The sequence below is a fragment of the Scyliorhinus torazame genome, chromosome 6, assembly GCF_047496885.1.
Source record: "Scyliorhinus torazame isolate Kashiwa2021f chromosome 6, sScyTor2.1, whole genome shotgun sequence".
Lineage (NCBI taxonomy): Eukaryota > Metazoa > Chordata > Chondrichthyes > Carcharhiniformes > Scyliorhinidae > Scyliorhinus > Scyliorhinus torazame.
The window spans coordinates 198293865-198320062 of NC_092712.1; the positions used below are offsets into that span (position 1 = coordinate 198293865).

General features: G+C 47.0%; 1 protein-coding gene across 7 annotated transcripts in view; it reads left to right on the plus strand.

Annotated features, from left to right (window-relative positions):
* LOC140425220 (protein PALS2-like) overlaps positions 1-26198 on the plus strand; it is a 173179-nt gene that overhangs the window by 81896 nt on the left and 65085 nt on the right. For 4 of the 7 annotated variants that reach the window (XM_072509273.1, XM_072509270.1, XM_072509277.1 and 1 more), the window contains exon 2: positions 20214-20332. In XM_072509273.1, the coding sequence (XP_072365374.1) occupies positions 20216-20332 (117 nt within the window). In that variant the 5' untranslated portion in view covers positions 20214-20215. Of the gene's footprint in view, positions 1-20210; positions 20333-26198 lie in introns of all 7 variants that reach the window. The other 3 variants (XM_072509272.1, XM_072509271.1, XM_072509275.1) reach the window with 1 other exon arrangement.

Consider the following 26198-nt stretch of genomic DNA (forward strand, 5'->3'; position numbering starts at 1 on the left):
TGGGCTCTTATCTTTATCAGTATCCCCAGCTCACCTTGTCAAAAGCCTTACTGAAATCCATGTAGATCCATCAGCTGCACTGCCCTCCTCTACACACCTAGTCACTTCCTCAAAGAATTCAATCAATTTTGCGAGACATGATCTCCCCCCTGACAAACCTGTGGGCAGCACGATAGCACAGTGGTTAGCACTATGGCTTCACAACACCAGGGTCCCAGGTTCGATTCCCGGCTTGGGTCACTGTCTGTGCGGAGTCTGCACGTTCTCCCCGTGTCTGCGTAGGTTTCCTCCGGTTTCCTCCCACAAGTCCCGAAAGATGTACTGTTAGGCAATTTGGACATTCCGAATTCTCCCTCAGTGTACCCGAACAGGCGCCGGAATGTGGTGACTAGGGGCTTTTCACAGTTACTTCATTGCAGTGTTAATGTAAGCCTACTTGTGACAAAAAAGATTATTATTATTATTATGTTGACTATCCTTGATTAATCCTTGCCTCTCCAAGTGGAGATTAATTCTGCCCCTCAGAATTCTTTCCAATAATTTCCCTACCACTGATGTTGGACCCACTGGTCTGTAATTACCTGGTGTCCCCTACTTCCCTTGAATAATGGTACCATATTAGCTGTCCTCCAGGCCCCTGGCACCTCTCCTCTGGCCAGAGAGGATTTGAACATTAGTGTCAGAGCCCCCGCAATCTCCTCCCTTGCCTCACACAGCAGCCTAGAATACATCTCGTCTGGGCTTGGGGATTTATCCACTTTTAAGCCCGCTAAAACCACCAACACCACCTCCTTAATCTGTTCAAATATATCACCGTCCCCCTCCCTGCTTTCTATACCTACATCGCCCTTCTCCCTAGTAAACACAGATACTCATGAATACCTCGCCCTACTTTCGGCTCCACACAGAGGTTGCCACTTTGGTCCCTAATAGGCCCTACTCTTTCCTTGGTTACCCTCTTGCCATGAATATGCATAAAGGTTGAATTGGATGGCCAGATTGTGAGCAATCATGCCTCAGATTGAGTTTGTGGTTGTGGAAGAGATGATCTAGCTTTTGGACACGCAACTAAGTGAGGCAGTGTACGTGTTAAGTTGAAGAGGTTGATTCGGTGTACTTATGGGAGATGATCCTATATTAATAATGTTGTCCAGTGGCAGTCTGTAAATTAATGGAAGGAAGGGACCAAGGATTGATCCTCGATCAATTCTGGAGATAGTGGCAGAGAAGCCTTTGCTAACTCAAGTAAACAAGGAAGGGAAATTCCATGGAACTGGGAAATGGAGATAAACTGTTGAAAGAAGATGGTATGGTCACCCTTCTCAAAAGTTGCAGTCAGGTCAAGGAGGACAAGTAGGGAAGAAGGACCTTAATTACAGCAGTGGAGGATGTTGTTTTAGTGCTATTTTGATGCTGTAGCAGGAGTGGAAACCTGATTGAGTAATTTGGAGCAGCGGGAAAGATGGGAACAGATTGTGGGGATGGCATGTTCAAGAGCTTGGAATGGAAAAGGAGGTTGGAGATGAAGTTGTAAGAACGGTGAAGCTAGTAGTAACTTTTTTGAGAATGGGAGGGGATGATGTTGACGGCAGCAGTATATTATAATGGAGGAGAGGCTACTGTTTACAATGTCAAATAACAGAAGGTCCAAGAAGGGAAGTTGGGTGGACAGCAGTTCAGTAGGAATGCGGTTTAAAGGGCAAGAGGTGGATCTGATAGACAGGATGAGCATGGAAAGGACATGAGGAGAGATTGGAGAGAAATAGAATGAGATGCAGTTTGAGGGAATATCAGGCAGAAGCTTTGATGGGGGTGGCCGTGGCAGGTACATCTGAATGAATACTAGACTTAAGATTTAATTTTTGCATAGTGTTTCTTATTCTACTATTGTTGCATCATGATAAATTTGAAATATCTGCTGAAATGAAAATCCAATTATTGTGTGCTTTTCTTTTGTTTCCTCCAATAATGTACTACACAGTGATGGTCGTTTCCTTTTGTTGTCTGTTTTGCTGTTCAACCAAGGAGATTTGTGTCAGTAGTGCAAGCTTCTTTAAGCTACCGCCAGCTCAGTGTTTTCTCTAGGAGTCTTTCATCCCCTGCTGTTTACATAGAAATCCTTTGGTCTTTCCTTTTAAATTTGAAGGAGGATCAGATGAAGATCTGGTACATTGACATCTTCTGCACTCGCCCATGTTCTTGCATCATTGAATCTTACAACACAGAAGAAGACTATTTGGCCCACGCCTGTGCTTTTTGATTCGTTTTTTTGCATGGTCAGATGTTCCCACATATTACATGCAGGAAGAAACCTGTCAGCGGTGAAGCTTATGCTCAAATTAAGTTGTGGAAGAAATGCGCAGTCTTGCAGATGCAATGCACACCTTATCTTTTGTTAGCACCTATTTGATCAAACTTGCTTCCGCTGAACTCTTTAAAGGGACAGTAGATGTATAACAAAGTTTGTTCCATTGTGGAGTTGCATCAGCCCAGTTGAAGACGGCTTGTTTCCCAAGGCTGCTCAATTTTACACAATTTTCACAAATTTTCCATAATGTTATATCCAACATTTTGGACTCTGTTAAACATCAGGTAGGAAATTTGGCTGCTGGCCTCAACTTGATATATAAATCAATCTCCCAAAGACTGACCTGGCTGGGTAATGAATTTGTTTTCTCTGCATATTTGGGGTAATGGGGAAATCCAAGGGACCAGCTTTTTATTAATGTGTCCTAGCCAATGGTAAATTTAAGAACCCGCTGATGTTACCTGCAAGTGTGTCTCAAAACCCTGAAGGATAACTTGAAACACTGGTTCTTAGTGGTGTATATTTGTTTGGAATAATGTGAGGAACCATGTACAACCCAGTCCAGTCATTGTGTAAACAACTTAAAGAATATTTATTAAGGTGAAAGAAAAAAACCCAGCAAACGACTAATATACACAATGACACTTCAGTATATGCATAACTAAACACACCGTTATCGGAAATTACTTTTTGTTCCCAACATATACCCACGTTCCCTGAACTCTGAGACGTACCTTTTCCCAAGCAACATCCAATTTCAGTAACTGTACAGGTCAAATTCAGTCAATAGTTACCACACAATACCACTTCAGGTGACCAAGTCTGGGAAGACACCTCTTCCTGGCTCAGCAAAGACACAAAACTGTGTCTTTTAGAGGAGAGTATCTGCAATCTACTTTAGCTCCAAATGTCAGTTGGAACAGGCCTCCATGGCTCGAATCATAGAAAACTAGCCTCCCTCCTCAATGGGACTGCTTAAGTGTGAAAATAGATAAGTCCCCTGGGCCTGATTGGATTTATCCTAGGATTCTCTGGGAAGCTAGGGAGGAGATTCCTGAGCCTTTGGCTTTGATCTTTAAGTCATCTTTGTCGACCGGAATAGTGCCAGAAGACTGGAGGATAGCAAATGTTGTCCCCTTGTTCAAGAAGGGGAGTTGAGACAGCCCCGGTAACTATAGACCAGTGAGCCTTACTTCTGTTGTGGGCAAAATCTTGGAAAAGTTTGTAAGAGATAGGATGTATAATCATCTGGAAAGGAATAATTTGATTAGAGACAGTCAACACGGTTTTGTGAAGGGTAGGTCGTGCCTCACAAACCTTATTGAGTTCTTTGAGAAGGTGACCAAACAGGTGGACGAGGGTAAAGCAGTTGCTGTGGTGTATATGGATTTCAGTAAAGTGTTTGATAAGGTTCCCCACGGTAGGCTACTGCAGAAAATACGGAGGCATGGGATTCAGGGTGATTTAACAGTTTGGATCAGAAATTGGCTCGCTGGAAGAAGACAAAGGGTGGTGGTTGATGGGAAATGTTCAGACTGGAGTCCAGTTACTAGTGGTGTACCACAAAGATCTGCTTTGGGGCCACTGCTGTTTGTCATTTTTATAAATGACCTGGAGGAGGGCATAGAAGGATGGGTGAGTAAATTTGCAGATGACACTAAAGTCGGTGGCGTTGTGGACAGTGCGGAAGGATGTTACAAGTTACAGAGGGACATAGATAAGCTGCAGTGCTGGGCTGAGAGGTGGCAAATTAAGTTTAATGTAGAAAAGTGTGAGGTGATTCATTTTGGAAGGAATAACAGGAAGACAGTACTGGGCTAATGGTAAGATTCTTGGCAGTGTGGATGAGCAGAGAGATCTCGGTGTCCATGTACATAGATCCCTGAAAGTTGCCACCCAGGTTGAGAGGATTGTTAAGAAGGCGTACGGTGTGTTAGCTTTTATTGGTAGAGGGATTGAGTTTCGGACCCATGATGTCATGTTTCAGCTGTACATAACTCTGGTGCGGCCGCATTTGGAGTATTGGTGCAATTCTGGTCGCCGCATTATAGGAAGGATATGGAAGCATTGGAAAAGGTGTAGAGGAGATTTACCAGAATGTTGCCTGGTATGGAGGGAAGATCTTATGAGGAAAGGCTGAGGGACTTGAGGCTGTTTTCGTTAGAGAGAAGAAGGTTAAGAGGTGACTTAATTGACACATACAAGATGATCCGAGGATTGGATAGGGTGGACAGTGAGAGCCTTTATCCTCGGATGGTGATGTCTAGCACGAGGGGACATAGCTTTAAGTTGAGGGGAGATAGATATAAGACAGATGTCAGAGTAGGTTCTTTACTCAGAGAGTAGTAAGGGCGTGGAATGCCCTGCCTGCAACAGTAGTGGACTCGCCAACACTAAGGACATTCAAATTGTCATTGGATAGACATATGGACGATAAGGGAATAGTGTAGATGGGCTTTAGAGTGGTTTCACAGGTCGGTGCAACATTGAGGGCCGAAGGGCCTGTACTGCGCTGTTATGTTCTATGCTCGCAATTATACTGTTCAATCTCAGTGATGTTTCCCTTTGTGGATTCAGCTGTCTGCCTTACTCAAATTCCTTGCTTTTAGAACAAAGAACATTATAGCATAGGTACAGGCCCTTCGGCCTGCCAACCCTGCACCAATCCAGATTCCTTAATTAGGCCTACTAGTTATTGAACAAACAATCTGTATCCTCCATTCCCCACCCATTCATGTGTCTAGTCTATAAAGATACATCTTAAACGTTGCTGTCTTGCCTGCCTCCACCACCTCCACTGGCAACAGACATCCATCACCCTCTGCATGAAAAACTTTCCCCGCACATCTCCCTTAAACTTTCCCCCTCTCACTTTGAATCCGTGCCCCCTTGTAATTGAGTCTTCCACCCTGGGAAAAAGCTTCTGACTATTCACCCTGCCTATACACCTCGTAACTTTGTAGACCTCCGTCATGTCTCTCCTCGGCTTCCGTCTTTCCAACCGAAAACAATCCTCTCCTCATAGCTAACACCCTTCAGACCAGGCAACATCCTGGTAAACCTTCTGCACAGCATCCATGTCCTTCTAGTAGTGTGGCGACCAGAACTGCACGCAATAATCCAAATGTGGCCTAACTGAAGTTTTATACAACTGTAACAGAACCTGCCAACTCTTGCCCCGGCCGATGAAGGCAAGCATGCCGTATGCATGCCTTCATTGCCACTTCCAAGAAACTACGGGTGTGAATGCCCAGATCCCTCTATGTCAATGCTCCTAAGGGTTATGCTGTTTATACCAATTATCATTTGTATAGCCCACTAATTCCTGACAAATAATGTTTCTGATATGGCCATTCGCACTTCAGTGTCTCTGAATTCTCTTTAATCTTGTTACTGGGCAAATCGCATCTCATTTTTTCTTTAGATGCCTGCCAGTCTTGTTACTTGTCTATTTTATTTTCACCTCAAGCTTACTGTTAATCTCGTTAACTTCCTATATTCCTGACAGTAAAATGGTTTTCAGCCAGTGTTGATTGACAACTGTTCGACTTAATTGATCAATGAATTACAGACAGTTTTTCAAGGATATGTTTCATTTGTAACCCTCTGATTTAAAAAAAATATATATTTTTATTCTCCATTTTCACATTTTCTTCAGAATTTACACCCCACCAACAAACGGTAAACGGTGACGAATACAATGTCAATCCCCTTATTAACAACAACGATCCCATCCTCCCACCAACCCCCAAAAAACAGCCCACCTGACAGTATAAGCATCAAATAAAATTAAACCTCCCAAGGAGAAGAAAAAGTAAAAGGAATCCGGAATCGCCTATGTTCACCATTGACATATATCTCCACCCGCCCCCCCCAATATTCAATGCCATCCAATCCCCAAAAGAATGACGCCCATGAATTGTAGACACCCACCCTCCCTCCCAGACTCCTCCCCTCCACATCCTCTTGTAAACTCTCTTTCCCCCCCCCCCCCCCCCCCCCAAAACCTCGGTTCCTTCCCCCAACTTTTCACCCCAGACTCACCAAAACCTGTTCTAACAGGCTCCGATGGCCACAGCCCCTCCCCCACCTCACTTCCGTTCACTGGCCGACTTAAACCGCCAACGTGGAGTCCCCTGCCTGGGTCTCCTTCCCCCTTGCCTGGTCCCAGGAAAACCAAGAAATCCCCTTTAGCACACAACTCCAGCATACACATCCAAGCCCCAAAGAACCATCATTGCAAATGATAAGTCCCAACTCTTCCCTTGTCCAAATATATACAGCGTCGACTCATTTAGTACATGCACCAACACACTGAAAAAATAAAGTTACATGAGGCTACATCGGTACACGACCATTTCTCAATTCTGCCACAGTCCTTCTGCCTTCGCAAACTCCTCTGCCGCTTCCGCCGTCCCAAAATAAAAGTCCTTGGATTTGTAGATCATCCTCAACTTAGCTGGATACACTATGCCGCACTGCACCTTGCTGATATACAGTGCCTTCTTCGCCCGGCTGAAGGCGGCCCGCCTCCTCGCCAGTTCCACTGTAAAGACCTGGTATATGCGTATACCAGCTCCAGCCCACTGCACCACCTTCTTCTGCTTTGCCCAGCACAGGACTTTCTCGTTCACGCTATACCTATGGAAACACACAGTTACTACTCTTGGCGGCTCACTCGCCTTTGGTACAGGCCTCCACGACCTATGAGCCCGATCCAGTTCATATCGAGAGGGATCGTCCCACTCTCCCAATAGCTTCGCCAACATCGTGGCAAAATACTCCGTCGACCTCGGGCCTTCCACCCCTGCGGGCAGGCCCACAATCCTCGGATTCTGTCGCCTGGATCTGTCTTCCATTTTGGCTCGCAGACCCTTGTTGGTCTTCCGCAACTCCTTCCGCATCGAGGTGAGTTGATCACTGTGCTGCGATAATACCTCTTCCACTTCCTTTAGGGTCTCACCTTGGCTCCCGCACCTCCGCCACTGCGCTCAATACCACCGCCCTCACCGGGCCAATCGCCTCCTCCACCAGCACTTTCAATACCGCTCAAAATCTCCTTCTTCATCGCTTCCATGTGTTTTGTGAACTGTTTTTCAAGTTCCACACCTATCACCTTGGTCATTTCTTCTGCTGTGAGCAATGCGGCCTCCCCTGGTGCTCCAGCCTCCGCTTTCCTTACAGTTCCTGCACTGACTTTTCCACTCACCGGCGGACTTTCAGTAACCCCCTTTTTCCCAAACGTGAACATTTCTCCTCCCTGTGCCTTCTTACAGCTTTTTCAGCCTCCGTTGTCCCCAGGACCGGGCGTTACAACTCCGAAATTTCTATTCCCAAGCAGGAGCCCTCCAGTGTGCAGCTCCCTCCCGCCCGCCGTCACCAGAAGTCGTACCCCTCTATGATTAACAACTCAAAGGACAAGTACTCCAAACTCTTGTTAAGGCAATTGTCAGAACTGTTCCTCTCCCCACATTCTCACCGCTCCCAACCCTTCCAGAAAGTGTTCTGATGAAAGGTCACCAACCAAGGGCAGCATGGTAGCATTGTGGATATCACAATTGCGTCACAGCTCCAGGGTACCAGGATCGATTCCCGGCTTGGGTCATTGTCTGTGCGGTGTCTGCACATTCTCCTCGTGTGTGCGTGGGTTTCCGTCGGGTGCTCCGGTTTCCTCCCACAGTCCAAAGATGTGCGGGTTAGGTGGATTGGCCATGCTAAATTGCCCATGGTGTCCAAAATTGCACTTAGTGTTGGGTGGGGTTACTGGGTTATGGGGATAGGGTGGAGGTGTGGACCTTGGGTAGGGTGCTCTTTCCAAGGGCCGGTGCAGACTCAATGGGCCAAATGGCCGCCTCCTGCACTGTAAATTCTATGAAATTGTATGAAACCTGACATGTTAACTCTGTTTCTCTTTCCTGACCTGAGCAATCGCAGCATTTTGGGTTTTAATTTTATTTTTTTGCATCCACTGTACAAAACAAAAAAAGTAGTGTTGATATCTGAGCTGCTTTAGCAGAAAAGAATGGACCAATTAACTTTGGAAAAGATAGCTTGACAGTGGGTTTTGGCATGGATGGGCAGTAGAGTTGTATCTTTATTGCTTTTCATAGAAAGTAGGATGCTCGGAAATAGTGTGGTGAGTTCAATTCCTTGGGACATATGTGCAGAGCAGTGGTAAGTACTGCCATTGTTTATTCTGACTGCATCCCTTGTTTGTGATGTGTTTGATCTTATCACTGGTGCTTCACTGTTCTCACCATTAAATATTAAATGTGGCCAGTATGCTTCCCCACGATCTTTATTAAAATCCCCACAGTGCGGGAACCGGTTCTTGTTAGTTTATACCTCCTCATTAAAGATACCCTTCCTCCACATTTATTTCACTGAATTTTGGGTTTACTCAAATAGCATATAATTGGTATCCATTTTACAGTGCTAGCTTTGCATAAATAATTCATATTTTGTTCTAGTGTCAATTATTTTCCTTGCTGTCGCAGATTCCACCCACACGCAATCTTCCTCCGTTTCAGGTTAAATTCTCGTTCTGTCAGATGTGCTCATTACCATTTTTAACCCTCCCACAGTTCTCCTAAATGTTTTTGGTTTGTGATTCCTTTTTGATACCAATCACGTTGCTCCACTTTCCTGAAGTTGTTGACCATGACTAAGTGTGGTTTTGTGGGGACAGGCCGTCCTCCAGTTAGCAAGCATGCATTTAGATAGGGCGCACTTTTCTGGTAGCGAGCGGGGACTGCCGTGAGCTTCCCGATGCTTGGTCCAGTGAGGCCAGCAACGCTATTCAACCTTAATTGGTCCACTTAACGAGGCCCTATGGGCTTCTCACTGCAACCGAAGGCTCGCCGGCTGATTCACCGGGACCGTGTTCGCCAGCCCCCCCCCCCGTTAACGAGGCCGACCAGCACTTAAACAGCACTTGCACAGCCAACCCCACTCAGCTCGCAGCCATGGCGCCGAGAAGGCCGGTCCCAAGATTTGGCCATGCGGACCTGGTGATGCTCCTAGATGCGGCCGAGGCCAGGAGGGATGTCCTCTTTCCCTGAGGGTGAGCCACAGGGTGGCCAGTGCCGCCTGGGACAAGTTGGCGTCGTGACCAGGAGGACTGGCCTCCAGTGTTGTATGAAGGTCAATGACCTACACCGGGCCGCATAGGTGGGTTGATACCAACGTCGTTCTCCCCCATCCAGAGACCTTTCCACCCCCATGGGGGGGGGGGGAAGAGAAAGAGTGGGGCCCCCATGGGGGAGGGGGGGAAGAGAAAGAGTGGGGCCCCCATGGGGGAGGGGGGGGAAGAGAAAGAGTGGGGCGACACCAATGACAGTGGAGCATTGTGGACATCTGTGATACATTAAAAACCCTCGAGCACAACCAGTATGATGCCTCGGTCACTTTCTAGCGCAATATGGGCTGATCACCTCCCTAAGGGGAACCACCTGGGTTGTGTGAAGTGCTCACTTAACCACGATTGCCAATTCCCTATTAACAATAGCCTTCAGCCGCAAGGTCAGAGGCCTCGGCAGATAGTGGGGGTTATGGGTGGTAAGTGGGCAGACGGGCAGGGGCTAGGGTTGCCTCCAGAATGGGTACATGATCCAGGAGTTGGCATGGCACAGCTGTGCGTTGTTGCCACCCTTGCCGAGCACTGGGGTGGCAAGCCTATCGCCCCTGGGATCTTTGCAGAGAGCAGAGTAGGCTCTCCGTGGAAGTCCTTCCACCAGGTTCACGTTTTTCAAAAGGAGTACTAATCGGTGCCAGCGGGAGAGGCTGATGAATCACAGGGGGGGCTGTTGGATATGGGGTCGCTCCTGTTAATTGTATGGAAATAGGGAGTAAGTGGTGATAATTGGTTTCTCACCTCGCTCCAGCGAGATTCCGATTTCGCCTACGGGAGGAGGCCGGTTGCATTGCAAACTATTTGGCGTTTGGCACCGTTCTTGTTTTCTTCCTCTCCTGCTATTCTCTGTCTCCTTTCGCTCGAACCAATGGCCTAAGGGATCCTCAATGTGCTATGCCCTCCTAGCTCTACCTCTACGTCTAGGTGTCTCCCCAGGATACACATCTGAGGGGAGGCAGCCAGCTGCTCACCTCGTCTTGTGGCCCTCAATGCCCCTGTTAGGCGTCCTCTGGGGTCGGAGGGCCCCGCTGCACTTGTTGGCTGTGCCGCTCTCTCCCGTGTGCTGACTTCGAGATGCGGCCTCATCAGAGGAGTGGAATTCAGAGGAGCAGGTGGCCACCGGCACCACTCCATGGGACCGGTCCGGGTTGGCACCCAGAGACCCTCTTTCAGCTTGGTGTTCATAGGGCCCTAGGGTGTTCACCTTGGGACAGAGGGGCAGTTGGTTCAAGCCCCAGTTGCCCCTGCATCATCTGGCTCTGCCAGCTTTGGCGGCTCCCCGATGTCTGCACCATGGTTTCGACACCCTCGGTGATGCTCCTCGGTGACTGGGACATGCTCTGCAGCCCTCGGCAATGCCCATCTGAGACTGGAACAATCTCTGCAGCACCTCCGCCATTCCCATCTGAGAGCAGGACATATCCACAGCACCTATGCTTGATCTTAGCCAAAAGGACCACTCTGTCCTCGAACTGTTACAAGATAAGCTCAAGAAACGGCATCTCCACTTCCAGTTCTGCATTCTATAGCTTTTGTGACTCAACATTTGAGTTTAACAATTTCAGACTATAGCTACTGCTTACACTTTTCACACAACAGTCCCTTGTGATGGTTCTGCTTTTATCGTTTGCACCTCCTCCAGGTTCACCTTTTTTGCTTCTTTACTTCCACTACCTCTTTTTTGCTTTGCACCATCGTTCTGTTTGCCATTCAATCTCTCCTGTTGTCCACCCGATTATAAACCTTCCCTTTTTTGTTCTCTTTGCCCCCACCCCCAAACATGCTTTCTCTGCCTCCGAACTTGCTTAAAAACGGGCATAAAGTCATTGACAAAAAATGTTTACTCTCCACCGATGATGCCCGGCTTGCTGAATAAATGCAGCATTTTCTGTTGTCATTACAATGTTTTGTTTTTGTGTTGTTGGATCTTGTCTGCTTTCCTACCTTTCACATTTGCACAGCTCAAACTTCAAGCAAGGAAAGGTTCTGCGAGGTGGGGGGAAAACTTTGATTTATGCAGGTCATTGTGCAACTAACATTTGCTGTTGCATTGGGTACATTTATACATGCCCAATCCCAAATCCATCAAAATATATGAAATGGAAAGCAGTTTTATGCTAAAGGCCTCTGAGGAAATTCAGACTACTGGCTGAGTAGAGCTCCAATCCACTGGTCAATCTTGCTTTAGTATTAAAGCTTTGTATTCCATTGCAACATTAGCCACCAGCCATGCAATTCATTCAGGAAAGCCTGGTTCCTGTTACAGATGCAGAACTAATGGCTGCTATTGTAACTGGAACTTTTTGAAATTTGGGAAACCAGTATCGATATGGGTGGCATGGTAGCGCAGTGGCTAGCACAGTTGCTTCATAGCTGTAGGGCCCCAGGTTCGACTCCTGGCTTGGGCCACTATCAGCGCAGAGTCTGCATGGTCTCCCCGTGTCTGCATGGGTTTCCTCCGGGTACTCTGGTTTCCTCCCACAGTCCAAAGATGTGCAGATTGGGTGGATTGGCCATGATAAATTGCCCTTCGTGTTCAAAAAAGGTTAGGTGGGGTTACCGGGATAGGGTGGAGGTGTGGGCTTGGTGCTCTTTCCAAGGGCCGGTGTAGGCTCGATGGGCCAAATGGCCTCCTGCCCTGTAAATTCTATCATATGGACTCTGGGTCAACTTATTTTCTTTCACTGTCTTGTTCTTGACAACACTAATCGCTTTTGAAAAGTAGCACACATTGTACAATTTAGATATTAGATATTGCATTGCACATAGAGACAATAAAGGTTCTGAGTCATTTTAATTGCATACTGTGGAGCATGAGTAATAGCACACTGGAATACCTTAAGCTCGCCCTTAGTGATACGAGAGATTTAATTGTGTGCAGTCATTAATGATAGATTTTGCAGCCTTATATTGAGATGTATAAGTTAAGCTGTATATGTTTGGTATTTTTAGAATTGTTTCCAGTGTCCAGCATAATTAATTCTGAAACTCTAATGCGTCCCTTAGTGAAATTCTGTATTAATCAGAAATTTGGGGGAGATGGGGCGAGGAGAATTTATGTAGCTGTGGATAGGGTTGCCAGCCTTCCCAGAATGGTTGAGTCTCCCCTGGAATCGGCATTAATCTCCCGCTGGCCAAAGAGAACCTTCCAGGAGATTTTAAATCGCAACAGCAGTGGTGAGGTGAGCAGGTGGGCTGACCGAATTTTCCATCTGTGTTTGTTAGGTCTGTGCCATCTTTAATGCAGCTACTGACACTGGTGCACATAAATGGGGCCTGCGGCTGCGTCCTCGGTGCTTGACCGCATTCGGACACTCCAGCTGATCAAATGCAGCCACTTTGCTTCCGCAAGTGCCACATTGAAGCACTGCGGCTCTGGGTGCAGCAGCTGCCCAACTTGGGGCTTTTAAATGATCCAAGGAGGGGTAGAGCTGGGAGTTTAATAGGTTAGATCCTCTTTACCCAGGACATTGCAAAACCAGAGCAGGGGGCTTACCTGAGTAATGTGCAGTTCTCATGTTAACATCTTTAGGAAGGGGGATATTTTAGACAGACATGATTCTGTGAATGTGTTGTTATTTTCAAGCATTCCCAGACCTGGGTTTTCCGTAACATCTTTCGCCAGTATCTCCCAGAATATGACCACATTTAGACTATAACCTAAAGGACTGTCTTGGTGTAGGGACGATAGGATCTTGCTAACTGGGCTAAGCAAACATTTCCACAGATTAGATTTTTTTCCATTGGAGAGGGAATAAAGTACAATATTTGGATCACATTGCTCCTGGGATGAGATTTTGGGTTTATACTAAAACCAATATTAGACCCACTACTTTGAGGTGAATGTAATAAATGTAGGTCATATGTACATCAGGATGACTGGGATGTGTTGGTAGCGCTGGAGTTGGCAGACACGCAACATACAGGAGCTGCTAAAATTATTGAATAAACCCTTCTGCTGTTAATCCCTTGCCGTCAGTCTATACAACCCAGCAACCCGTACATCGTGTCAGAAGCTGGCTGAGATGGCACAGGGACGCTGTCGCATTAATCCACTCATCTTTGATGAAAACATCATGGATAACTGGGCCAAGTTCAAAAAGAACGGGACATCTACTGTGGTGCCAGCCTCTCTAATTTAAAAGGTACAAGTGTACACACTGATAAACTTAGCGGATCCCGAGGCAGTCTGAAAATTTTAATCCTTTGTCTTCCAAGGAGAGGAGGTAAAAGAGGACATAAATATTCAAGAAATCTGAAACAGATATGCCTATCGATCGGAAAAATATCACATTGGACAAGCATGTTTAAACTTCTAATCGAAAACTCAAGGAATCCATACAGTCTTATAATTGACTTTAAGAATCCTTGCCAAAAAGTGCACGTTTGACATCCTCACTGACAAAAGTGAGAGACCGCATTGTCTGTGTAATCCATGGCGAAGTCTTCCATAAACATTTGCTTTGAGAGAAAAATCTAACACTAGAATCTGCCATCAGCATCTGTATGCTAAATGAGCAGACAGAAAGAAGCACCAAAGAGTTACGGTGAGAAGAACTTGCCCTGCTACAACTCGGTGGCCATCACTCAGAACAGAAGTGCGTGCTTCACAACTAATAAACCTTGTAACAACTGTGGCAAACAGAACCACTGGCTAAATGCTGCAGATCCAAGTCACAACAACCTATTTCGGTCACCAGCCATAGTACGGCCAGTTACTGCTCCGGAGTTCAGCAAACAAACACATTGAATTAATTGGAGCTCAATCAGAGCACTGAGCCTCTCAAAACATTCTATTGAGAGAGTATTGACACCCTCACGGGGAAAGGTGAAATCTTTGCTACGTTAAGCATTGCCCGCAGCAGTGCGAAACTCAAAAGTCAAGATCGACACTGGTGCGAAGTGCAGTGTCCTGCCCGAGCAGCCGCTGCGGGAAATCGACCCCTATGCTGCGCTAGATTCAGACACCAAGGTAAATCTTATGGCATACGGCAGACAAACCATCTGTACGGAAGGTGTGGCCACTCTCCATTGCAGGCAGAGTAACCTCCAGTTTCATGTGGTCGGCCAAGACTAAAGCTGTTGCTGGGTCTTCAAGACAGCGTTGTACTGGAGATAATCTACCTTGGTCTGAACATACTCTGCAGCACCAGGCCCCAGAGATGCTGGAATACAAAGTCCTGTTTAATTGCGACATCATTGGGAAGCTACCTGCCATATAATCACATGATGTTGGATAACTCTGAAAAGCCCACTGTGTGCACCTAGAAGAGTGCCCCTTGCGCTGAAACAAAGTGGTTGATGAATTGGATTGATTGACTAGACGGGAATTCACAGCCCTCGTAGACGAGGCCACAGTGAGTTTCAGCGATGGTAGCGGTGGTAAAGAAAGACGACACTGTCAGAATCTGCATCAATCCAATTCACTTAAACAAAGGATGGTTGGACAGGTTATAGCCGACATGCCCGATGCTAAGGTTTTGAGTATCTTTGTGAAGTGCAGGTTTTGGCACATCCTGCTGGATGAAGAATCCTTGAAGTTCACTGCATTCATGTCTCCAGTAGGCAGATACCATTTCTTCCACATACCTAGTGGGTTCTCCACTGGCACTAAGGTCTTCTAACAGTCTATGGAGCAACTCTTTGCTGGACAACCCTGTGAAATGGTCATCAATGACATCCTGGTCTGGTGTTGTACAATGCAAGAACTTGAGGCACGTTTGCGTTTGGTCCTCAACAGAATCGGGACCATACAGTTGAAGCTCAGCCCTGTCAAATGCCAATTGTGTCAACCAGCTTCCTTGCGTGGGTCATCTTGCTCATAGCCAATGACGCGAAGCTAGATCCAGACAATACAACAGCTATACAACAAATGTCCATTTTCCAAGGACAACAAGCACATCTTGCAGTGCTTCCTTGGTATGACTAATTATTTATCCAAGTTCATTCCCTGCTACAGTGAGGTGACTGTAGCCCTTCCACCAAGAGGCCGAATGGTGTTGACAGGAGCACTACACCGCTGCATTTAGCAAACTCAAACAGGCGCACTCAGCCCCTCTGGCATTACAATATGTTGACGATCAGGCACATGTGCTCTTATCAGCAGGTGCCTCCCAGCATGGACTCGGGGCAGTCTTTATCCAGGATAACAGATCAGTAGCCTTCACATCAAGGACCCAGATCGAGAAGGAACTCTTGACCCTAGTCTTCTCGTCAGAAATTTCACAGGCAGCACGGTAGCATAGTGGTTAGCACAATTGCTTTACAGCTCCAGGGTCCCAGGTTCAATTCCCGGATTGGGTCACTGTCTGTGCGGAGTCTGCACGTTCTCCCTGTGTCTGCGTGGGTTTCCCCCGGGTGCTCCGGTTTCCTCCCGCAGTCCAAAGATGTGCAGGTTAGGTGGATTGGCCATGATAAATTGCCCTTAGTGTCCAAAATTGCCCTTAGTGTTGGATGGGGATAGGGTGGAGGTGTAGGCATGGGTAGGGTTCTCTTTCCAAGAGCCAGTGCAGACTCGATGGTCCGACTGGCCTCCTTCTGCACTGTAAATTCTATGAAAACGTCACCTGTGGTCGTCCTGCCAACTGATCGTCAGCCGCTCATAGCTGTACTTAAAAAAACCTCTTCATACTGCATCAGCAAAAAAACCTCTTCATACTGCATCAGCATGTCTGCAATGCATGATGCTCAAGCTGCAATACCCGCATGGTAAGGTGCCGTACCTCGCTGGTGCCCCCTCCATGGCTTATCTACCCACCACTGACTTGGCAGATCATGAGGTGGATATTGACAACCTGACAATTCAAGTAGTGGTGTCCTGCAGAATTGACAAACTCAAAGCTGCTCCACAGCTCTGACATCATTTATAAAGGGCCAGCCAAGTCATCAAAGGAGATTTTGCATAAGCTCTACACCTTCGCGAAGGGAGGAGTTAACCAGGGGCATGCTGAGTTGGAAGCAACAAGGTATGGTAAAGGATCCTTGTACTGCCCTCCATGTATGCAATCATCAAGAGGGAAGTGTCCGGATGTGCACCACGCAGCACGCTCAAGCCTCAGAAGCACTGCTGCACCGACATGAAGTAGCCTGAGCAGATCAAATTCAAAATTCAAGCATTAAGTACTGACCGAGTCTACTATGGACTATGTCTTTAAAAGGGGAGGTTGGTGGGGTGGTTGTGGTGGAGGAGGAAGTGACAACAATGGGCCTCGTGCCAGATGCAACAACCCAAGCCAGTGCTCTGCGTATTGTAAGTAGTTTTGTTGCCCAGCTCTGTAAATACCTGTCACTACTGTCCTACATTGTCATATGCCTGTATTACCGGTTCTCCCAACTGAGACGGGAAGATGTAGACCGAGTGGCATTGTGTACATTGGGATGATGTGGACACCAGAAATGAAGTGCCATTAGCTCTCCCCCCGCAAAGGCAGACACTGTAAGAGCTGCTTAGATTGATGAATAAACCCTTCGGCTTGTTAGCCCCTTGTCGTCAGACTAAAAACCCAACAACTTCTATTGCCCTTTTCTAGTGTTATCTACAGAAAAAATATGATTGATTCCTGGTAAGACAAATGGGCTTAGTTTTGGATGATTGAAAGAGTTTAGGATCATCAAATGAATAGAGGCAGAAATAACTCAATGAAATTAGAATTTGTCTTCAACCAATTAATGATGCATGTTGTTCTCTCTCTTTCCCATTCTGATTAATAAATTTATATCTTAAATTTTGAACTTCTGAATTTATAAGCGTATAAGTTAGATGCCATATGTTATTGTTTTGTGATGGTCTCTGTCCATATTTATGAAACACAATGTATAAAACTAGTCAGCATGTTAACCTTTTTTCAAAAGTGCTTGTCGTGATGCTCTTGTTGCTTGGGTAACATGCAATAAAAGCTGAATAAGATTCCGTTAAATATGCAGTAAATTGGTGAAAAGAATAAACTAGAACACAAGGGTAAAAGGCATTTTTATATTGATCATTTTCAAATTGATCCTTTTTATATTGATTGATTGATCATTTTTATTTCGAAGCTAAATGCTTCCATCTGATCGGAATGAACTGCATAATAATGACACATTAGTTTGAATTTGGTATTTTAAACTGCAAAAAGACACATTTGGCAAAATTGCACTGGTCAGCTATTTTCAAGATTATTCTGAGAAATATTAAAGCCTAAATCAGAACTGAACTGGATGGTGTCATGGGTTAGATGAGGCCTTTCGCCTCCGGGTGAGTAACTTCAAAAAAAATTGACTAAAATTGTGAAGGGGGGAAAAGAATTCCAAAGCTATTGGGATGGAACAGGGCAGTGAGACTAATTGAATAACTCGTTCAGAGAGTGGACACAGGCACAGTAGATCAAATGGCCACCCCCTGTGATGAATAATTCTACAATACAAAGCAGATCCATGGGCTGCAGTGAAAAGTCCCATTGGTGCAGTGGAAGGTGCTTTTTGAAGGGACTAGGCTGGCCATGTAACCGCAGAGAGAAAGGAGCATGTACAGCATTGGGATATTCTGTACCTGACTTGAGAGTGCTTGCTAGCAACACAAGTGTCTGTAGTGAGAACAGTTCATTTCCCAGCTTCACCTTGATGAACACAATTTATTTAACCATGCCCTTCAATAGTATAACTGGTGACTATGTAGTTATCCAATTTTTAACCAAGGGCTGGATTTCATCACATTAGAGGTGCTCAGCCAGTTCACACTGGGGTGGAGAGTTGAAATTATCCCTAATGGAGATGAAATATTGTGCGTTGGAGAACTTCCAGCCCTGTTCCTACCAACCACCATTTTAATCGCATAAGTTTTATTTTGGTTGTCTGTGTGAAACGGGTGGGAGCCTTGTTGCTACATGCATAATGTAAATATGTCATTAGGACCCTGTTACAGTTAAAGCTTGGTGCACAGAGCAAAACCTTGTGGAATTAGATGCTAGTTGACCTTTCACTGGTTGTGCTTGTTTTGTTTGCATGGTGGACGTCTTATCCTGTTGAAAGAGAGAGAGTTGGTGAACTGCTTTTATAATGGGATGTGCATACTTGTGGGGCTTCCATGCAATGTTTGACGGTATTGGAAATTTGCAAGCAGGATGGGGAGGTGCTCAATGGAAACTAAAGTAGCCGGACTGTGAAATAGTAAAGCGTTTACCAGAGGAGTGCAGTGTGCATCATTTGCTTCCAGGTGAAGATGGAATGCTGCTGGTGACATCCTGCATGAAAAGTGCTGGAGCCCATGAAATTGAACAATTCTGGTTCTTCCTGGGCATTGAGACTCCCATCAATGCACAGTGATCTTTTTCTCAACAGATTAACTTTCTGGCATTTCATAGTTTTTGTGGTGTTAAGTGCTCTGAGGTACAGATAACCAACACGGTTGTAATTGGTACAACGCAGTTTTATTCCAACTTGTTATTTACAGATCTGTCTTGGTACTCCGCACGTGGTGAAACTCTGAGTGTCTTGTTAATCAGGTCCTGTCCTTGTCCTTGTCTCCAGATGGACTGTCCACCAGGTGTCGTGTTTCTTGTCTTATACTGTGTCTGCCCTTGTCTGTGATTGGCTGTCGTGTTATGTGTGCTAGTTGGTCTGTCTATCATGATGTGTGTGTTTGAATATCATGACAGTTTTTATGGAGCTTGGGGTGCTTTCAATTAAGTTCTCCTTTATTAGTGACCTCCAAATTGCACTCCAAATCTGGGAACATTAGCTGGAACTGGGCACCAATGTTATCCTTGTTCATCTATCAAGTACCCAAGATACTGAGAAATCAATGCTGCATTTCTTCCCATATAGTGAGAGTATTTATAAATGGTGCATAAGTTGCGTTATTGGTAATTCATCCAGCCTTGTCCAGAGATTGACTAGAATATGACTTGCAGACCACGAAGCAAGCAGTTACATCCAATGAATGTACGTCTGGTGGGTAAAATATGATGCAGTTGGTATCTTAACAGCAATATTTAGGGTGGTAGAGGTTGTACGTGAAGAATTGTGAAGAGTTCTCATTCTGGACTCACTGAACATGGCACTGGATTCTCATCATGTTCCCTTCCCTCTTCCACTCAGAATAATTAACCCAAAACGGATTTTGTTTGCACTAAAATCTAATCATTGAAATTAAGCAATTGAAATAAATTGGCCTCAAAGGTATTTTGAACACACAAATTCAAATTATTTTGTAGTTTAAATTAAAAGTGACTAGTAGGCAGTATCCTGCTCTGTCTATTCTCTTTTCTGGGATGTTCAGTCCAGTCTGTCTACACTCCGATCATAGTTTCTCCTTTCCATGTCAATGCTGTGACTAATCACTCAAGTTGTCAAGCGAATTGTTGTGATAGTTTGAAATTTAGCATTCCTGCATTTGTTCTGATGAAAAGCTTCGACAACGCGACTCCTTTTTTCGGCAACATTCAGTTTCTCCTTTTGTTACTTTGCACCTTTTTTTTGATTTTTCTGTCCTCGCGCCTGTGTTGTGCATGGGTTTCCATTTGTAGACTGAATATATATGAGACTTTGCACTTGTGGTGAACCTGTGAAGCAGCGCAATTACAATGTATCAGAAAAAGTGTGTTTTGGGAATGTTCATGAATAACAATCAGGATTGAATTTTTTTTAGTAGCCTGCCATCCACGTATGAAGCCTGATATCTGAATGTAATCATCTGACTAGAAATAGAAGGTTTAAAGTTGTTAGCTGGGACTGTGGCTTTTGTCAGTTTTGCTAATTGGTGCTGAATTTCAGTCTACTTTCATATTTCCTCAGCAGCAATGCAGCAGGTATTGGACAACCTCAATGACTTGCCCATCTCTACAGGAGCTAAGGAGATAGACCTCATCTTCCTCAAAGGAATAATGGAGAGTCCTATTGTCAGATCTCTTGCCAAGGTACTGAACTCGCAGTCATCTTTAAATGCTTTATCTCTCATTTTTGTATTTCATATGGATGTATTTGCTACAGTGATATTAATGTAGATCATAAACATAAAATATATCCTCAGGTGTTTCGCGGAGCAGATAAGAGGTAATAGGCTCTGTGCAAGAGGTGGATTGAGTAAATTTTTGGAGGAGAAATTTGGAGGACAAATATGAGAATATGCTCTGCTGCAAGCGATGGGTGTAGAGAGAAAACCCGTAGTCCGTGTTAATTAATGGGTTTCGGGGTTCTAAAGAGGGTGAAGTTGGGATAAAGCCATGGAGGAATTTAAAGCTGAAAATGGAGAATTTTACACGTATGATTTTTAAAGATTTATTAATTCAGATGATGTGGGCGTTGCTGATGAGGCCAGCATTTATTTGCTCGTCTATTCTCAGATCAGTTGAGAATCTAAGCGGATCTGCAATCACATCTGGCTAGCATGGGTAAATATGGCAGATTCCTTGCCCTACAGAAAATTAGTGAATCAGGTAGGTTTCTGCAGCAATCTGGGAATTCTATAGTCACCATTTACTGACATTAGCTTTTTAAAATTCAAAATGTATTTAATTAATTGAATTTAAATTTCCCAGTTGCAATGGTGGGACTGGAACTTTTGTCTCCGGATTACTGCACTAAGCCTCTGGATTACTAGTTCAGTAGCAGTCACTGTACTTTTTATTCATTCTAGGGATGTGGGCTTTGCTATTCATTACCCATCCCTAATTGTCTATAAGAAGGTGGTGGTCTGCCTTCTTGAACTGCTGCAGTCTGAGGTATAGGTACACCCACAGAGCTGTTAGGAAGAGAGTTCCAGGATTTTGACCCAGCAACAGTGAAGGAACAGCGATACGTTTCCAAGTCAGGATGGTGTATGGCTTGGAGGAGAACTTCATGTGGTAGTGTTTCCATATATCTTCTGCCTTTGTCCTTCTAGATGCTAGCATTCATGGGTTTGGAAGACATGGTTTTGAGGCTGGTGATACAACACGTGGTCTCCTACAATAAAGTTCCAATATTTGTTTCACTGACTAACATGGTTGTACTCATTTTGTTTCTTTTATTTAGACTCTAGAGAATAAAATGCACATTTCTGGTTTCCATATTGTAACAATAACTGGAGTATGCACTGGGAATTATGTAAAAGAGATTCCTAAGAATGATATCATAACTTTACTTTTACCATAACTGAGAACTTATTACCATCAGGAAAGACTGAACACATTGAGCCTCTTTTCTCAAATCAAAAAAAGCAGGGTGACCGAATGCAGATCTGTAAAACTTTGAAGGGGTTTGATAACAATAGATGTAAAGATGATGTTCCACTTCTGGTGAGTCCGGAACTAGGAACCATCAAAAGATAGCCATGAGTAAATCTCATAAAGAATTCATGGCAAAATTTAGAATATGTACTTGCTACTACTTGGGATAGTTTTTTGATTTGATTTGATTTATTATTGTCACATGTATTAGTATACAGTGAAAAGTATTGTTTCTTGCATGTTGTACAAGCAATGCATACCGTACATAGGGAAGGAAGGAGAGACTGCAGAATATAATGTTACAGTTATAGCAAGGTGTAGAGAAAGGATCAACTTAATACGAGTCTGATGGCAGTAGGGAAGGAGCTGTTCTTGAGTCAGTTGGTACGTGACCTCAAACTTTGGTATCTTTTTCCTGATTGAAGAAGATGGAAGAGAGTATGTCTTGGGTGCGTGGGGTCCTTAATTATGCTGGCTGCCTTTCCGAGGCAGCGGGAATTGTAGACAGAGTCGATGGATGGGAGGCTGGTTTGTGTGATGGATTGGGCTACATTCACAACCTTTTCTAATTTCCTGCGGTCTTAGGCAGAGCAGGATCCATACCAAGCTGTGATACAACCAGAAAGAATGCTTTCTATGGTGCATCTGTAGACGTTGGTGAGAGTCGTAGGTGACATGCCAAACTTCCTTAGTCTTCTGAGAAAGTAGAGTCATTGGTGGGCCTTCTTAACTATAGTGTCGGCATGGGGGACCAGGATAGGTTGTTGGTGATCTGGACACCTAAAAACTTGAAACTCTCGACCCTTTCTACTTCGTTCCCATTGATGTAGACAGGGGCATGTTCTCCACTATGCTTCCTGAAGTCGATGACAATCTCCTTCGTTTTGTTGACATTGAGGGAGAGATTATTGTCCGCACCAGTTCACCAGATTCTCTATCTCATTCCTGTACTCTGTCTCGTCATTGTTTGAAATCCGACCCATTACGGTGGTGTCATCAGCAAATTTGAAGATCGAGTTGGAGGGGAATTTGGCCACACAATCATAGGTGTACAAGGAGTATAGTAGGGGGCTGAGGGCACAGTCTTGAGGGGCACCGGTGTTGAAGATGATCGTGGAGGACTTCCGGTTGCGGCTATGCGGAGCTAAGTCGCACATTCGGCGGCTCCCGCAAAAACGGACTTTTGGGCTCTTTTCAGGGCCCCCAACGGCACTTTTCCGACGCTTCCCGGTGTGGGAAGGAGATTATAACAGTTCCCCGATAGTATATGGCTTCTACTAGGAGCGGGGCGACTAAAAAGGTGGTGGTGGACCCGAAGAAGGTGCGAGGGAAGAAGAACAAAATGGCGGCGGGAGGAGACCAGGCAGTGTGGATGCAGTGGGCGGAGGAGCAGCAGGAGGGTATCCAGCGCTGCTTCAGAGAGATTAAAGCGGACCTGCTAGAGCCGATGAAGGCTTCCATTGATGAGCTGCTGGAGACACAGACGGCCCAGGGGGTGGCGATCCGCGAGGCGCACGAGGCGCTCCACAAGAAATGGCAGGAGCGGTTCGAGGAGATGCAGAATCGGTCGAGGCAGAAGAATCTGCGGATTCTGGGCCTTCTGGATGGGCCGGACGTGGGGGCCTATGTGGTCACCATGTTGAACTCGCTGATGGGAGCGGGGTCCTTCCAGGGGCCCCTGGAGCTGGAAGGGGCCCGTAGAGTGCTGGCAAGGAGGCCCAAGGCTAACGAGCCTCCGCGGGCGGTGCTGGTGCGGTTCCATCGGTTCGTCAATCGGGAGTGTGTGCTCAGGTGGGCCAAGAAGGAGAGGAGCAACAGGTGGGAGAACGTGGAGGTACGAATATACCAGGACTGGAGTGCGTAGGTGGCGAAGAGGAGGGCAGGGTACAATCGAGCGAAGGTGGTGCTGCACAGGAAGGGGGTGAAGTTTGGCATGTTGCAGCCGGCGCGACTGTGGGTCACCTACAAGGACAGGCACCATTATTTTGAGTCTCCGGAGGAGGCGTGGGCCTTTGTTCAGGCCGAGAAGTTGGACACAGATTGAGGGTCGGGATGGGCAATTGGGGACTGCGGTTGATATGTTATTTATTTATTTTTTGCGGGGGGGGGGGGGTCCTTTGCTTTGCTCCTGGTTTCTTTTTCTCTGTTTTTCTCTTTCGGGTCGGTGAGGGTGGTTGGGGCGGATTGTTTTGGTTGGGTTGGCCGGGGGGGCTCTTGGAGGGGGGTAGGTAAACGAAACAGGGATGGTGGATGGCGGTGAGATGGGGCCCCGCGAGGGAGGGGGAGGCCCGAGTTGGGGGTAACCCGAGTCGGGGGTGAGGGGACGGGGCCTGTAAAAGGAGCTGCATCAGAAGTGGCGGGGCCGCGTAGGTGGAAAGCGCAGGCTTTTTCCCGCACTGAAGACTCGAGGGGCCGGGGAAGCGAGGGTTGTTTCCCACGCTTAGAATGGAAGGGTGAGGGGGAGCCTATGGATGGGGAACGAGGAGGGTGTGTCACACAATGGGAGGAGTCGAAGGAGAGGCGGGAGTCGCCAGGGTCAGCATTAGTCAGCTGACTTGCGGAAGTGCAATGGGGGGGAGTAAATCAGCTACGATGGGTCCTAGCCGGGTGGGGGGAATCGAGTTGCTGCTGCTATGGTCATGGGGGAGCTGGAACGAATGGGGGGGGGGCCGAGACGGGGGTATGCCGCTGTGGGGAACGGGCCGGGTGCGGGCGCGTGGCTGGCCGAGATGGGGTCATGGCTAGTCGGCGGGGGAGGGGGGCGGGTAGCCCCCTGATCCGGCTGATAACTTGGAATGTAAGGGGACTGAATGGGCCGGTCAAGCGGGCCTGCGTGTTCGCGCACCTGAAGGGGCTGAAGGCGGATGTGGTTATGCTCCAGGAGACACACCTGAAGGTGGCAGACCAGGTAAGATTGAGGAAAGGGTGGGTAGGTCAGGTGTTTCACTTGGGGCTGGATGCCAAAAATCGAGGGGTGGCGATCTTGGTGGGAAAGAAGGCGTCATTCGAGGCGTTGAGCATTGTGGCAGATAATGGCGGTAGGTACGTAATGGTAAGTGGTAAGTTGCAGGGAGAGAGGGTGGTACTGGTCAATGTGTATGCGCCAAATTGGGACGATGCGGGTTTTATGCGGCGTATGTTGGGTCGGATCCCAGACTTGGAAGTGGGGGGCCTGATAATGGGGGGAGACTTTAACATGGTGCTGGATCCGGCACTGGTTCGCTCCAGGTCTAGGACGGGTAGGAAGCCGGCGGGGGTTAGAGTGCTGAGGGGATTTATGGACCAGATGGGAGGGGTGGACCCGTGGAGATTTGCAAGGCTGGGGGCTAGGGAATTTTCATTCTTCTCACATGTCCATAAGGCTTATTCCCGAATTGACTTTTTCATTTTGAGTAGGGCGCTGATAGCGAGAGTAGAGGATACTGAGTATTCGGAAATAGCCATTTCGGACCACGCCCCGCATTGGGTGGACTTGGAGATGGGGGAGGAGAGGGACCAGCGCCCGCTGTGGCGCTTGGAGGTGGGGCTGTTGGCGGGCGAGGAGGTGAGCGAGCGGGTCCGAGGAAGTATAGAGAGGTACTTGGAGACGAATGACAACGGGGAGGTCCGAGTGGGGATGGTATGGGAGGCGCTGAAGGCGGTGGTGAGGGGGGAGCTGATCTCCATTAGGGCCCACAAGGAGCGGGGGGAGAGGGAGAGGGAGAGGTTGGTGGGGGAGATGGTGAGGGTAGACAGGAGGTATGCGGAGGAGCCCGAGGAAGGATTGTTGAGGAAGAGGCGCAGCCTCCAGGCCGAATTCGACCTGGTGACCACCAGGAAGGCGGAGGTGCAGTGGAGGAAGGCCCAGGGGGCGATTTACGAGTATGGGGAAAAGGCAAGCCGGATGCTGGCGCATCAGCTTTGGAAGCGGGACGCAGCTAGGGAGATCGGGGGAATTAAGGACAGGGGAGGGAGTGGGGTTGGCATCAATGGGGTACCGATCCGAGCCCCCACGGGAGGAGGGAGGGATGGGCCGCTTCCTGGACCAATTGAGGTTTCCGAAGGTGGAGGAGGGACTGGTGGTGGGATTGGGGGCCCCGATTGGGCTGGAGGAGCTGACCAAAGGGATAGGAAGCATGCAGGCGGGGAAGGCACCGGGGCCGGATGATTTCCCGGTCGAATTCTACAAAAAATATATGGACCTGTTGGGCCCGTTGCTAGTCAGGACCTTCAGTGAGGCAAGGGAAGGGGGGGCTTTTCCCCCGGCGACGTCCTGGGCACTGATCTCCTTGATCCTGAAGCGGGACAAGGATCCCCTGCAGTGTGGGTGTTACAGACCGATTTCCTTGCTAAATGTAGATGCCAAGGTGCTGGCGAAGGTCTTAGTCATGAGGATTGTGTACCGCAGATAATCCATGAAGACCAGACGGGGTTTGTGAAGGGGAGGCAGTTGAACGCGAATGTGCGGAGGCTTTTGAACGTTATCATCATGCCGGCGAGGGAGGGGGAGGCGGAGATAGTGGTGGCGATGGACGCTGAGAAAGCCTTCGATAGGGGAGAGTGGGGGTACCTGTGGGGGTTGCTGAAGAGGTTCGGG